Source organism: Anopheles coluzzii, chromosome 3 (assembly GCF_943734685.1).
Source record: "Anopheles coluzzii chromosome 3, AcolN3, whole genome shotgun sequence".
Classification (NCBI taxonomy): domain Eukaryota; kingdom Metazoa; phylum Arthropoda; class Insecta; order Diptera; family Culicidae; genus Anopheles; species Anopheles coluzzii.
In genome coordinates this window covers 4615175-4631159 of record NC_064671.1, presented here as the reverse complement: position 1 = coordinate 4631159, position 15985 = coordinate 4615175, and the positions used below count along the sequence as shown (strand labels likewise).

Genomic DNA, 15985 nt, shown 5'->3' with positions numbered 1-15985 from the left:
ACATAGAAAGAGGAAAAAAAATCCTCCCGAATATCTAAAATATTTTCCAAACACCTGTTACCCCATCAAGAAAATAATAAACTATAGAGAAAAATGGAAAGGCGTTCAACCCATGCGAAGGGGAGGAGGGGACGAAGTGCCAAAGCCATCGGTTTGCGTTCCACCTCATGGGTGGAAAAGTGGTACTTTTTTCGCCTTGAACGCAGCGTGCCACTTTACACTTTCCCTTTTCCGTTTCTCGGCTTCTTTTCCTCCCGCTCGAAAGGGGGGCGAAAAGGCAAGTCAACTCTCTTAAACGGACCAATTTATTTCGACATTTTCTTCGGGTGCGTACAGCGTATGTGAAGCGTTTCGCGCCACGGACAGATCGACTGTATGGAACGTTTTGGCACCGGCACCGCGGGCCAAAACGGTTCACCGGTGTTGTCGTTATTTGTGGGGCGAACAAAGCGGAGCAAAACCAAAAAAAAACATGACTTTTCGGTGAAAGTGCTGGGGACGCGATTTTAGTGCGTTTTTTGTGTGTAGTGCTCATGTTCTTCTTTTAGTGAGGATTTTAGATTCTCACTCAACAGTTACCAGGGGCACGGGACACGGCATACCCACACACACACGCTGGCACATCATTACGATTGCGGTGATTTTATCCACGACGACATGACGGGGTTCGGGTTTTGGGGCCAGCTGTTTCGTTTTGTGTATGATTGTTTCGAAGGTGAAAAAATGCTGTTTATTGTACATTTTCCACCGTCGTTGTTGCAAACAGGAGTAGGTTCGTGGTCTGTATTTTAGGTTCGTGGTCGTGTTGAGTGTGTGTGTGTGTGTGTGATGAAGAGACGATTGGTACAGCACAAAAGGTACAGAAAGTGGTAGAAGTGTTAAGGTTGAGTGGGAATGTAATAAGGTTGTTTTCCACCTTTCGTTCGAAATAATCTACATTTAATAAAGTTTACTCTTAACCGGCAAGCGTTCAATTCGCCCTTTGATGAACAGACCAATACACCACACACTGCTTTCCGGTATTGAAAAATAATACCGAAAGACGTTCACGTTTCAACCATCACTTATTTACATCGCAAACGCACCCGAGTAAGCACCGAGCCCATCGACCGATTTCAATAAACATCGCATTTTATCGTCCTCTCGCTGCTCGCAGCCGCGTCATATTTTCCCAAGTGCTTCCAGCCCAGCAGCAGCAGAGTGGCCTGCTTTCGCACCATTCTCGCACGGTTTATTATTATTTGCGTTGTTTTGCAAGCCACTGCCACTGCAAGCAAAGGGTAAGAAGGCATTTGCGTCAAACCGGGGGCGGCCAAAAAAACGGCGGGATTGTATCGGGATTTAATCCTTAAAACAAACCAAAGCCTTCAACGGTTTCGGTTCGGGCGGGAAAACGTGCCTAAATGACGAGTGCCACGAATTGATGATGAGCCCACCCAGCTCCGTCCTTTCAATCTGCCCTTTTTCGCACCATTCCAAGCGGTTTTTGGTGCGGTTCAATCTTAGGATCAACTTGACGCGAACGTAAAAAAAGTGTTAAAGCAAAGATTTTCCACCATCGGACACTCTGCATGAAGCGAATTCCATTTCACTCGGCGTGTGTACGTGGGGCAAATGCTGGAAATGTTTGGAATTTTGGAGAACCCGTTTTTGGACGCACCGAAATGATACGCCTCTTCGTAAACACATTCCAATTCCTTGGTTTGGGTGGTAGTTTCATCACGGAGCGTGAAAAAACAAGAAGCGGGGCTCCCACATAGGCAAGCAAATAGGGTTGACTCGCGTGGGCTCACAGATTGGTTTTTGGTTCGGTCCGAGCACAGCACAGGCAGAGCAGATGCACAGGGAAATGGCCATGATACGTGTGCGCCCATTTGCTGGCCACCCAGTGCTTCCAAACCTCCCAAAGGTGAATGGAAAAGCCATTCGGTCATTGCGTCGTTTCGGAAAGATCAGCACCGTGGGCGTCGCACGATCGGACGCCGCGTTGTTTGTTTGTTTTTGGACAAAAAAATGGAAAAAGGGAAACACATTCGCTGCTTCTTTTAGCGAGCAGGAAGAATAAGATTTTCCCTCTTCGAATTACAACAACCCAACACACAAACACACGCACATGGAATAGTTTTTGGACGGTGGTTTAGTGAAGGAGCCCATCGTTTTCGTCGATTGATCCGTAGCAGAATGGGATCAATGTGAAGATTGTGTGTGTGTGTGCTTTTCTTCTCTCTGTAGGCCTTCATACGTGCCTTTCGCTTTTTTAGTTCCTTGCCTGACTGCCCATATCACGCACATCCTGCGTGCGCGCTTGCTGTATGTGATCGTGCGTTCGAGATTGCCTGCCACGCGGTGAATAGTTTCGTCCATCTTTCGGCTTTGTCTCCGCTTGAAACTAATCCGCCCCGGGTAGTGGCCCATCGCACTCAAATCACTGGACCGACTGTGTGTGTGTGGGTGTTTGAAGAAATAATTTGATCCTTCTATTTGGAAACAAAAAGGGGCAGGTGGAGGGACTGAGCGAGCGCGTGAGAAAGCTTCGGGAAGGAAGATTTAATTCAGTGATAAAGGAAAAAACATGTTTCCCGGGTGGCAGGAAAGAAAGTGCCACCAGTGTAAGCAAGTGGAAATTGTTTCAGTTTTTTTTGTGTGTGTGTGCCGTTGACTGTTGTTCGATATTGACATTGGTTGGCGTTTTTTTGTGTGTGTTCTTCTAGCTATTCATTCTTATAGTACAGTTTGATCTAGCTTCTGCTCTTGAGCTCTTATGCCCCTTTGCTTGATTTTCTAAATTATCTTAACACATGCTACCAAGGGGGGAAAATGGCCCCGGCTCCGACCGGTTTCGTTGAGTTTCGGGGGTCGTTTGTTGTAGCGATTGATTTTGGATTGATTCTATTGCTTTCCCTTGACGAGCATGGATGGGAAAGTTTATTATTTCTGTTACGCTGGACACCAAATGTGAAAAACGTGGCACCGGGATAGTTTGAAGCAAAATCCATTCCGAAAACGATAAGGAAAAATAATCTGGCGTACGATAACGAAGACGTTAGATTACGGTTCTCATATTTGCTAACTATATTTACCATCACTGCATAGACCTTCATTTCAGAATGATTAAAACACCCAGGACATGCTTATCATTCCCTGCACGGGCTATAGTTTTCCACACACACAAAAAAGGCTGCCGAGAAAGCAACACTGTTATCATATATTTAAAATTCCAAACAGATAGTTCCTGGGAGAAGGATTTGATTCATCCTCGGCTGTGGCCACTCACCCCTTACTGTCCCTGCTCCACGGCGCTCCGATAGTGCAAATGGACGTTTCGGGCTTGATCCCATCGTTGAAGTCGTTTCAATCGTTCCTGCCCCCTGGTTAGTCCTGCCCCTTTATCTCAGCCATCACATTGCCCGCGCCATTCGGCACCATCTGCTTCAATCCATTTGCACACATATCCGTTGCCGTGCGCCAACACACAACCATCATTAGCCCAATGGGGTAGGGAAAAAAGGTGCTGATGGTGTTTGGTGCGATGCGTTGCGAACTGCGAATCGGCGACCCCATCCTTCTCCCCAAGAGCGTGCGGCGGTCGTTCTTTCTGCGCCATGATGGACGAATGACGGGAGCACATCAAACTTCCATCAACTGCCTTGCTGCCTTGGTTTGTTGCTGTTGCGAATGGGTTCGAAACGATCGTCAAAGCGGATCAGAAAGGTAAGAAAGTGCGTAATGTTAGGGTGAAGTCGGTGAAGTGAAGGGCGCAACGGGATAAAGGTATCGCCGATCTGAGAGCCGAGCCGGTGTATGCTGTATGGTGTTGTAAGATGCGGGAAGGTTTATTTATGGTGAAGTCAGATCGTAACGAACACGTTTTTCCTTCTTCCTTGATGTGCGTAATGCACGTATCAGGGGCGATAAGGAAAAAGTGTGTGTTATGGATTGATACAATATGGGGGGAGTATGGGGTTAGGGAAAACTATAGTTTTTAAGCAAGCGATGATGGGGTGTTTCTACAACTAGTTTAGAGGGGTGATAAAGAAATAAGTATTAAAAATACTGAGTGACTTAAAAATCAATTTACAATTGTTTCATTCAGATAGTTATTATTACCTTGTTTAGATTGCTAATATTACCTTTTACTTTATTATTTCAATACTTTAGCTTAATGTATAAACAGATGTAAGAGCAATGGCTTTCCAGTACACCTCCTGATGTGCTTTCAAAAAATTGTTCGACAGTGATCCCCAATTCGGCATAAGGCGCAGGGGAGTACAGCGTACTTGATGGCTGGATCGGGTGCGAGACTTGTCGGAGATCGGGTGTCTGCATGGATGGAAGGCTGCAGTCAAGGACCGAGAATCCCGGAGAATGATCGTGAACAGGTCATCAAAAAAGAGAGAGATAGAAAAAGAGAGTGAGAGAGAGAGAGAAAGAGAGAGGGAGAGAGAGATATATATATACATAGAGAGAGATGAGCAATGCAGTACAGATTCCCAAAACCATTTTTAATTAAATTTTCATTAAAAAAGACAGTAAAACATTAAAGAACACCAATGACTTAAATTATTATTAAATTTTCATATATTTTATTTAATTGTAATAGAAGCGATTGTGCGATTTTGCGTCATCGCTTTTTACCGCCAAGTTCAAATTTGTCATGAAACAGTTAAGCTTTTTCCTTTAGGTTTAAACATTGCAAGGCTTTTTCCGGTTACTCCAATTGATTTATTTCCCTACATACACACTGTAAATTATAGCCAATCATTCAAAATTATCTATTGTTCTTTACCGTTACAACTTATTCATTATTTCCATCTAAATGAATACGCATTAATACACCTTTTCCACAGAAATCCCCATGGACTCCAATTTTCCGATGGAGCAGCCTGGTCCTTCATCAAACCGTTGCGCAAAGTGTGAAAAAACCGTTACGCATTCTGACCGTTTGAATTATCCTCCAGCACAAAACACACTAGCGCCTCAACCGGAATCGGGCCGAATCAATCATTGACAAGATAAATTTCCCTATCCGAACCCGCTGCCCGAAAACAACAACCACAACACCGAAAGCAACACAGACACAAAAAAAAAGAACGAACGAGTCCACCCGAAACAGAGCACGTGTTTTCTGGCTGGAAAATGGAATGGAATGTCATAACACGGCGAGCGAGCATCCGACTTCCACTGGAAGTGTAGTGCGCCTTGTTGCGCCGACTCGTACCATTCCAGGAACCTTGCGACGCGGTGATAACGAGCAGCTGGAAGCGCACGGACCACTCGTTGGAGCCTTCGGCGTACGCAGAGAGGGATGTAACGCAAAGGAATTGCGGGAGGACAACGGGAAAACGTTTTGACCCGGCCCGGATGGCGCCAGCGGTATGGCAACTCAGCCGGGCTACCTTTTTCTGGCCGGGCAGCTTTTGACAGCGCTCCCGCTCCGGGAAGGGTTTTTGACAGTTTGGAGCGTTCACGAGCCAACACGAGCAGCGCATGAACACCCAGCTAGAAGAGTGTCCCCGGCTGCGAGTGCCATTGTTTTCTTCCCGTTCGCCCGCCTGCAATTAGCTTCCCGTGTGTAGGCCCTGTGTCTGTGTCGGCGAAATTTTCCTTTTCCGTGGCCGTGCGTGTGTATGGGTGGGCGACCCCCGGGTTACTCATTACCGCTGTCATACGGCACCAAACGCGGATGAACGGTGTCGGGGCCCGAGCCGAGACGAAAACTGGTGCGCTGCGAATGTCATCGCCTACCGTCGTTACCCAAGCGCAGTAGTAGTGGCTGCTGATGTGGAGTTTGTGCCCGCGCGCGTTCGTTGTGTGCTCCCCTTTTTCGGTGCTGAAGTGCTGAAATGCGTTTCAAAACAGGCTGATGCAAACGGAATTCGGTGCGTGAAAAAAAGCTGTCCCGTCGCTGGTGGTGCCAGGCGTGCAAAAGTGGTCGGTCTTGGTCCGACAGCGAGCAGGCAGGCTTTTGGGTGGAAATGGTTGGTCGTGGTTTGTAGGTGAGTTGTGGCAGCAACGGCAGCAGGCAACGAGGGAGTGGGACGGCAAGACGTCAGCCCAGCGAACCAAGGGATGGCTTTTACAGCGGGGTCCGCTATGGCTGTGTTAGTGTGTGTGTGTGTAGAGCTCGGGAAGTCGATCCAATGGTGGGAATAAGGTCAACAAGGTTCTGGTGAAAATTGAAACTAGCGGCCTGGCGCTTACAATATTGATTGTGTTGTTGTTGTTGTCGTTTCGATCGCAATGTGGAATGTGAAGCGATGTGTGTATTGAGAAACAGAGGCTATTGGTGAAGTGTGAGGATATTCCACCACCGAAACTTCCAATCAAAAGTGACTCTAACATCTAACCGCATGACAGTGTGCGTTATGTGAACCAACCAAGTGCTGTAGGTCATCAAGATACTTTCGCTGGGATATGTGTACCTTTCTGATTTTAATCTAGTAGGCCTAGACTCAACATCAGTATGACAGTTGAAGTGAACAGTCGGGAATCGTACCGCCAGTGGCACAACATTATTGAAAATACTTGAAAAGTTATCGAAACTATAGCCCTTACCAAGCGTACAAACTAACGATTTTTCCACTCAAAGCGAGTGTGTGTGTGTGTGTGTGGAGGTGAGTGTATGTGTGTGTGTGCGCTGTGTAAGTGAAAAGAAAAACAGTATCAACAAACAGTGCCCTCTGGTGTGCACCGATGGCAACTAAGCCTGCTCGTATCGATTCTCCTTCGTAGCCCGTCTCAGGCTAGCTTCAGGCGGATATTTTCTTCTTCTTCTTCTACCGTCTCGTCATCATAACACCCGCCTCCCCGGGCCCGTGCAGTGATGGAGAACCGATATGTCCTTTGATGTTTCACGGACAAATCACTGACACGGAATGGGAACCGAAGGAATTAGTTCTACGATTGCATTGACAGCATTTCGGGGGAGAGAGGGGGAATGGGCGTTCGGCGTGGGTGTCGAAGTGGTTTGTCGAAGTTTCCTCCACTTGCTGCTGTCTTCGCGTGGAAAGGCATCTTCACCAGCCTACACTCGTTTGTTCGATATTTTTAGGCCCGGTACACGTGTACCCGGGACCGAAAATGCTAATCCATACTGCTTTGCACGTCGACAGCTCGCGAAGAACGATTCTAATGGCCGTCCCACACACACACACACACACACACACACACACACAGAAAATAAGGAAATAATAATCACCAGAAGGTGATACGTCCTGTCAATTTGATATGACCTTTTCCTTCACCCCTGACCAACTTCCTCCTACTCTCTACCGCTCTCTCTCTCACACTTTCTTCCTCTCTGCCTTCTCAGTTGTTGATGGTACGTGTGGGTAAATCGAATTACTATGCCATCGTGCGATCATAAATTAAATCAACATCTTTCGTCGTAGTACGCGCGCCTCTCGCGCCTGTGTGTCCTTTTGTCTGTGTGCGCGTGTGTGTCTGTGTGTGTCTATCTTTCCCAGGGTTATTATGACGGCACGTGCCCTTTTTCGCCGCAGCCCCGGAAGGAGAGCGAGCAAACGAAAGCTTTTAATATTTCTCCCGCTCACTGTCCTCGCATCTTGTATTTATCTCAACGTCCTCCCCGCACGAAGCGGTAATTCAATTTTCACCTATTAATTTTTGGCAACTGGCCTGGCTCGACGAGGCCTACGTGTCAAATGTCCTGGCGTTTGCTTGCATGCTGTTTCGTGGTTGCTTTTGATTTGTCCTTTACAGGCTTTGGTGATGGTGTACTCCACTACTCAAAAGTCGTTTCAATCGATCAACGTAGGCCAGGCAGTCAAGCACCCCAGCCAACAGGGTTGTTCCGTTTGGTAGATTGTTTTGATTCGTTTGACACTTCATCGACTCGACCGCACGACTCGGTCAGTTTTGCTGTGGTCCGTAGCTGTGTGTGTGTGTATGCATGCTTGGCTGGCCTGTTCCTGGTGCGACCGGATAATCGATACCGGTCGGCGACAAGATGACCCGAAACCGCCACCAACCAACCGCCAGCGCTGTATCGATGGTAAACAGATTCGGCGTGCACACGCACCGAGCGTCCACCCTCCACAATGGACGGCCCAGACGACGGACGAAGCCGTCATTCCAATTGTCGCCAACGGTTTGGTGTCTTCTTCCCAACTTCCCAACTGCTACCGCCCCTATCAGTGCTCGATATCAGCTCGCTCGCTCGGGGGACTTTCGCTCTCCAACGCGCACACACAAACACACACACTTGCACTGTCCCGGCCGGCTTCGGCTCTCTTTCTCTCGCTCCCTGACCTAGCGAACACGCATCAGCCGCACCCTTGTGCAGGCTTGTGCGATTTCCATTGCGCCACCACCGCCGTGAGTGAGGTTGGCAATGCCGGATAGGATCCAGAGGCAAAAATTGAAATAAACGCAACACACCCTCACATTGCGCGATGATGACATTTCTCCGGTTTCCTTTCAGTTTTTCCACCCCCATGAGAGCACCCACTCTCTCGCGCGCTCTCTATCTCGCTCTTACACGCATGCATTAAGGTAGATGTAGGGTATCTTTTCGCACTCTCTCTCTCTCTCTCTCTCTCTCTCTCTCTCTCTCTCTCTCTCTGTCTCTCTAAGGGAATGGAAAAACGTTCGCTTTTCATTTTCCTGTTTTTTTTTTGTTTTTTTTTTTGTTGCTGCTCGAGTATATGCCCCTTAATGGAGCCCTAATTATGGCTGTGGGTAGATTCCTGACTTTTTTTTCATTTCACTCGCTTCACACTCGCCACAAGGATTCGTGTGTGCGGCTGTTTGTGTGAGATGAAGAAAGTGGTCAGCGGGAGAGTTTTGCGGTTAGCGGTGTGGCAAAATAATTGCGCCACACCGGTGTTTTAGCACGCGCCTCGAGCGCCAATTACGTAATCACGTACACACACACACTGGCTGACCGCGTTTTATACCCGCCTCATCTACACTCCCTCTGGGAAGAGTGAGAGGTCCCGCATGGGAAGGATTGGCAAGCGCCGCACCAAACACACAGCTGTGAAGGATGATCGATGTTGCCTTACTTTGTCCCTGTTATTGCAATAACAGGTGTGTCTTTGTAACGGCATGGACATGACTGGGCCCCTTTGCCTATGCGTACACTGGTTAACTTTTGCCGTATTGCCCCCCTCGCCGTGCCAGCCCACCCCCACTCATGCCAGTGCTTTCCTGGAACTGCAGGAACTGACCAAGTGCTGAAGATATATGATAGCGGGCAGCCTACTTAGCATGAAATACTGCAATACGTATTATCGATTATTCTAAAACGAGTAAAGTCGGCGTTTGGCCGGTGTGGAGAAGACATGGCCGTGAGGGAGGGAAAGCACGCAAGGAAATTGACCCGTTGCATTCGACTGGAGAAAAGTAGAAAGAGAGGGGAAGAGATAGAGAGAGAAAGAAAGAGAGAGAGAGAGGAATAGAGGGTAAGCATTACAAGACACAAAACCAGGACGTCCAGGAGAGTGATTGTAATACGAGCCAAAGTTGCCTTAGGTGATGGAAAACGTGGAAGAAGAGAATGGAAAACTAGTTTGAAAGATGTGTACCGGAAGTATGCTTTAAAACCATGTGCAGGGATTTATTTTTCAGCTGAGATCGAACGGAATAGGACACTCATGAAAGTATGGAATCATTCTTACTCAGTTTCTTCTTTTATAAAAGATACCCTGTTTAGTCGATAATTGATCGCTTGGGGTCGCAGTATACCTGTACGGGCGCGGACGTTTGGTATATTTGTCACCATTCATTTTCTTTTCGGCGTATGTCAAGGCCGTAAACTACACCTACCGTAAAAATGTTGTAGAAGGATGTGCAAAACATGTTTCAAAACAAGTGAAAAGAGACTTAAGACATTGGAATTGTTCGATCATTGATTTTCCTTTTTTCTAGTGTAACAAGTGTTGAATGTTGAAGTTGTACTTATGAACTTTTATTTTTTTATTGAATTTAGGTCTGGTGCTGAAGTAATGTGTTGGTTAATTGATTGATCGGTGAAGTTAGGGGAAAAAACAACACCTAGTTATAGAGAAAAAAGAAGGTGATAAGCGAAATGTTTCAATATTAATTCAGAAGGCTAGACAACAAATGATGCAGTTGTGAGCGGTAGTTAAAAAAGTAGCTTATCGATACAACATGAGAGTGTAATCTCGTTTTTGGTTAGAGGAAATTAGCATGAAATGAGTTCAATTTGAAGTCTAGCTCTGATTGAAGATCATCCTATTCGTGCTTTAGTTTGCGTGGAATTTTGCGTTAGAAGGTGATTGTAAGAAGATTGAAGGTGCCCGTGTTAGTGTGTTTATCATCGACGACTCCCAAATCAAAGTGTATAAGTGAGTGAATGTGTGGGTGTGTCAGTGCGTGTATCTGTGTGTGTTCTAGTGATTATTGATAATAGGTGGCTGATAGATGCCAACAGTGCTGCAGTTATCACCACTCGTACTGCAGGGAAGGACCTCGGCAAAGCTTTGCTAGCAGCCGTCGACGGATACTCATCGGTATCATTTTCATTTAATCATCGGAGCGCCCCCCCAAAAACCATCACCACGGAATACGAAACTGAGCTTGCGGCCTTTCCCAGCCCTGCCCCGCCGTCGGCTGCTCCTATGGTGGTTGGGATGAACGCGAGACATCATCTTACGTCTTCGCTATCCCAAAATTTGGACACCCACTGTACCGAGTTTCCGGACGGTTTCGAGGAAACACTACAACTGCAGGTAAGCAAACTGTCGAACTGTCTTTCTTTGTGGGTTGTGGGTCGCAATGCTTTGCGTTAATTTTTCCGCTCCACGGGCACCGGAGACTACGGATGACCACGTGGCCATACATTACGCCCAGCGAAGCTGTCATTGCGTAGTGCTGGACGGTTTTTTGGGTGAAGCACGTTTCGTAATTATCACTCGACGCGGAGAAGCTTCCATGCTTAGGTGCGATGGTGTAATGATACGCAAACTAGGGCATTCCCGCCAGTGTGTGGATGTTTGTATGTGTGTGTGTGTGCCAGCTTGTGACTCTGGTGGAAAGCAAAGCGTAAAGAAATTAACGCCAGCGCTGGAAAAAAATACAAACGAAGGGTTTACGCGATAATTAATGTTGGGCGGCAAAAGTCAAACAATTGAATCAATCTCCCCCAGTGCCAGTAGTGCATGAAAGGCCAGTCAGTTACCGCCATGGCATGGATGGCAGTAGCTTAACAGAGAACACAGAAGAAAAAAACTCCACTTGGAACAATTTAAGCGTCGTGCAGTTCATTTGAATAACCGTGTACGAAGCATTTTGTATTTTCTTTCTTCACATCTTGATGCGCTGAAAGAGGCTGAGCACTCAACACTTCCTTCAAGCATTCGCTCACTCACTAAGCTGCACAACAGTGTTGTTTTCTCTTTCCGATCGACTTCAGACCGTCAATAAGTCCAGCTTTCTGGACTGCGAAGGCAGAAGAGCCTCATTTGGGTGTTTAAGTGCTGATATTAAAAGATGGAGACAGGTCGATTTATTTCATTCCCTTCCTCCCCACCGTGCGATGGGCTTGATAATTGGAACGTTTCTAATTTCGATACGTCTTCATGCATGCCCATACCCCCGTGTCCAATCGAGCGAATGAACCATCCCGGTGTTGGAATCGTTTCGATGCGAGATATTTAATTTCTCGAACAGCCAAGTGTATTATTTAGCTCTGGTTTTTGTGTGTGTGTTCCAGTGATTTCGTTTTGTCGTCGTAAAGGTTTATGGCATGGGTTTGGATTATTAATGAATAAAATTCGTGGTAATTTGGGTTTCCTTTATCGAAGATCATCAGAGGTGAACATCCATCGCCAGCTCTTACGAAATTGTTGGTTGGCAAGTAGAGAAAGGTACGATGATCTTGATAGGAATTGTATTTATCCAACAAAAGGTTAAGTTTTATCAAAGATTTTGTGAGGAGTTTGGCTATTAAAATAATGGTTTCTCATTAAAATATTGTATCATAATCAATTCTTTACTTCTGACTTCAAACCTTTCCGGTTCATGAAAACCGTGGTCGATGTTTGAGGACAGCGTATAGGACACCACAACCTTGTACTTCCAATAATCGCTCGAGATTGTTATAGAATCACCGTGAAATAAACCCCCCATGTTTACCTCAATTAACTTGGCAAGCTTGAAGATTTATGGGAGGTCAACGATGGATGCATGGCATTTTATGGTTTTACTACTAAACGCGCTCTACAATCAAGAGTGACAACATTTGATTTGTAGCGTTTTCTCATATCGTTTTAAAATTGCTGTTTTTTGCACTTGAATCATACAAGTTGCTGCTCTATAAAATGCAAATTTTCTGCTTGGCTTAAATTGATTAAGCCTGTGCAATGGTTGGGTTGAAATTAGATGCAACGCCGTTTGCTGTGACAACATTATTGCCCCACAAGTTTCCCACGGTGTTTGTGGGGTGGCAGCAGTACGATTTGATCCTTTCACGAAGGCCCACCGCCAAACAGGATACGGCCAACCTTAAGCCAACATTATTTTCATCATAAAATCTAGTTCCCCTACCGAAAGTATTTGCTTACCATTTGGAAACTACGAGAAAGCCGTACACACATTTGCTTCGCTTCATTCCGGTACAGCGCGGAATACAAATCGACCAGAGCTTTGGATTTTATGTGTATTGTCATTATTTTGCATATCATTATGTGATACTTTGGCCTTCGAATGTCTTTTGCGCACTACCAGTGCGGACCGTGGCTTCTCGCCCGGTCGCCTCCAAAATCCAAAACCCATTCAATTTATTGCCTAGCAGTATTTATTCATTTTGTCTTGCAAAAATTATAGTCAGTGTTGAGAGCGTTTTTTCTTACATCGGTCCGCCGGTGTGGTCAAACGGGCACAGGCGTGGTAGGAGGAAGCGCGAGGGTAGCACTCCAGTACACCCAAACGCCACCTTGATATTATCGAAGGCACAAGGCGGGTTTTTATATGTATATATCGTTGCGAGATAGAGCGGCACGGGCTGCGAAGGGGTACGAACTGCCAAATGAAGATTGAAATATTTGCTAATGAGTCACAAACACGAACGTGTATAATGAAGACGATCGTTTCGGGTTCGGCGAGATCGTGGGATGTAGCGGCCGGTGATGTGGCCAATGCAAAACACCGCCTTGCGGGAGAGAGAGATAAAATCCTTCAACCGCAAATGTTGAGCATTTGTCGCCAAGAGATGCGTAATTATATTCAACATGGCCTTCATCTCGTTTAACATTGTCCATCCCCACTGGTGTGCCCGCGCCATACGAGCTAAGCACACACGCACACACACGCACACAGAAACAGCCCGTGTCCAATTTTGGGTTGTTTGATTTTATGTTCGTTTTTTCCCTCCCCAAACAGTAATCGACCTGTATGGTAGGTATCTAAGCGAGGGAACATAAAAAATGGCGCGATATCGATTGTATGAATTAGGAATTTCGTATTTATTCGTTGTCGGTTGCGTTGTTGGATTCGTCTTTTTTTCATTTTGTAAGTGTGGCCTGTTTAACGATAGCAAGCTAATCGCAATAGAAACGAAGGTAAAGGAAGAAAGAAACAGAGAGAGAGAAGCGAAGCACTCCTAGTGTCAATGTGTGGTAAATTGGAAGTAAACTTTACTACGCGAACAGCCATGAAGACACGACCGATCGAATAGGATCCGATTGCTGACGCTGATCCAGTGTTTCGTGTGCCGATGGTTTCCAAAAAGCTCGTAGAGCTTGGTGGTGGGACGCACTTTAATGCGATGAACCCGGGTCGGAGGCAGTAACGACGCTTCGGCGGTTTAGATGTTAATTTTGGGGTATTATTTATTTTCTGAATATTTGATGTGATTTTTTGTTTGTTTGCGGCAGTGCCGCAGTCGTTTGAACTTCGGTTTAAACACATTTCGAAATGTCACATACATTACGTGAGCTGTAAGGCGAGGCGTAGTTTGAGATACAGTTTGGATATGGAAAAATGTGTGCTTTCGAAACAATTGGGAAGTGAAGCTGAACTTCGTTAGATAACGACTGCATGCAGTCAATAAGCAAATATTTGAAAATTTCTTTGTCGTCACAAACTGGTTTAAAAGCTCTTCATGAAATTGAATCATGATTTGTCCTAGAGCGTGCGAAAGTTGTGACATTTGGTTCAATTTCCGATGAAACTGCTATTGCAAATTGTATTTTTATCGATTTTAGTGCGAAAAAAGGCTTAGATTACACTGTCCCGCATGCAGCAGAGGAACTAACCGTGCGCTTGTCAAAGTCCACCAACGCAACGCGAGTAACTCGGGCGGCCTACTGACCCATTGAGGTGTGAAATAGCTCGCGGGGTATCGCGCAAAATGTCTCGGGTCAACAACATCGTGTTGCTTCCCTCCCCTTAAAGGGGGGTGGAGACGCTTGGCGTCAATAACCGGCCCACATACGTGATCGATACATTCCTTCGCCGGTTCCTTGTTCGTCCCCGTGGTTAAACAGCCAAAATCCGTCGCACGGCGGCGGCGTTCGAGATTCGTTCGGTGTGCTTTTTGTTTTCCACTTTTCCTTTCGCCAACGTTGTAGCGAGTTTGGTTGTTTGGTTTCCACCGTCTGTCGTGATAGGACGCACATTGGAAGTACGGTTTTTGTGTCAAAACCGCTGCTCATCGGTGTTCATATCAATCGTGCAGCAGAATAAAGGCTGGTCCGGCTTGGAAACCGATGTTCCCTTCGCTCTGCCAGCGCGAAACGATCGCGAGGGATTAATCGCATTCGGTGGCTTTGATTTGACACGAAACCGGGCCGAGATTGATGGATCAAGCCGTTGTCCATTCGTTCTTCTTTGCTCGGCTCCGCTGCGTGCCCCAGTGGACCGCACCTCTTCAGGCAAGTTCAACGGAAGGAAGGAAACGATTTAAGATGCCTCCGCTCTCTGGTTCGTTGAGTTGTTTTCGCATTGTTGCGTCACAATCGAGGGCCCGTCAAAACACACATACACACGTAAACGCATTGATCGACACGATCCACTGACCAGCAGATGGCCAGCCAGTGTTGAGAATGAGGCAACAGGCAAGACAAAGTTCAAGACACAACCGTTAGGTCTGGTGCATGTGGTGAGGAATCGTGGTTAAGCCGCTGGGCCGAGGTTAAACGGTTTCGTGCTGACCTTCGAGGGGGTAGAATCAATCATTTCCGCCAATGGAGTTCAGGACTGGGGCGATCAATATACATGGCATAGTCAGTTTTGATGCAAATTTGCCAAAGATGTTCGTATGTGTTTACTTCATTCGTATGACGAGTGATTACTTTAAGCATCTTCAGAAAACCATTACCTGACTTTCAGTTACCTTTTCAAATGTGCACACTAGTAGTGGGCGAAAGAAAGTACATCCCTAAGGGATTGATCCTTTTTTCCGACCTTTCTTTTCGATAATCTTTCATATGAAGTTGTAATAAAAAAGAGTTGGATTATTCCTGAAGAAATGTTTGATAATGCCAAACGATATGATAACTTTAAAACGGTTCAAAAGCTCATGAGCTAACGCTTTGAAATGGTTATGGCACCAAAAGCATTTCATCAACGATTAAAAACAAAGTTACACGGCGAGATCGATTAACGTATCTTTCTGGGTGCTCCAGGGTTCACCAAAGGTTTTTTTCCAAACTCGGTTCGCTTTTCACTCTTTGGGTGATGTTTTCAGTCGCAAGCGCCACCCATTAGCCACAGCTCGTGAAGCGAGCACAGACTATGAAGCCATCCATCAGCAACACGCTCCGGACCGATTCGTCGAATGTCGATCATCCGTCAGCGAGCTTCTTAATCAAGTGTGCTGCTGGAGCTCCAACGCAAGACACAAGCAGCAGCAGCAGCGACCTATCGACAGCTCGATTAATCCCGGGTCTCGGGCCACACGATCCGACCATTGAAATGGGGCGTACGCAATCGATTTGTTACCCGACACAATGCTTGAGCAGCAGCATCATCAACACCACCGCGAACACACCAGAGAAAC

General features: G+C 46.4%; 2 protein-coding genes across 7 annotated transcripts in view; both read left to right on the top strand.

The window, feature by feature from the left end:
• Positions 1-15985, top strand: part of LOC120955667 (ejaculatory bulb-specific protein 3-like) — a 322541-nt gene that overhangs the window by 231053 nt on the left and 75503 nt on the right. The gene's annotated exons all lie outside the window — the stretch shown is intronic.
• The window catches only part of LOC120955580 (voltage-dependent L-type calcium channel subunit beta-1), a 100421-nt gene continuing 90012 nt past the window's right edge, over positions 5577-15985 (top strand). For 2 of the 6 annotated variants that reach the window (XR_005751795.2, XR_005751796.2), the window contains exons 1-2: positions 5614-5996; positions 9953-10715. Coding sequence is in view for 3 of the 6 variants with exons in the window: in XM_049608584.1 (XP_049464541.1) it covers positions 10605-10715 (111 nt within the window). In the remaining 3 variants the exon portion in view is untranslated. Of the gene's footprint in view, positions 5997-9952; positions 10716-15985 lie in introns of all 6 variants that reach the window. The other 4 variants (XM_049608584.1, XM_040376580.2, XM_040376587.2 and 1 more) reach the window with 4 other exon arrangements.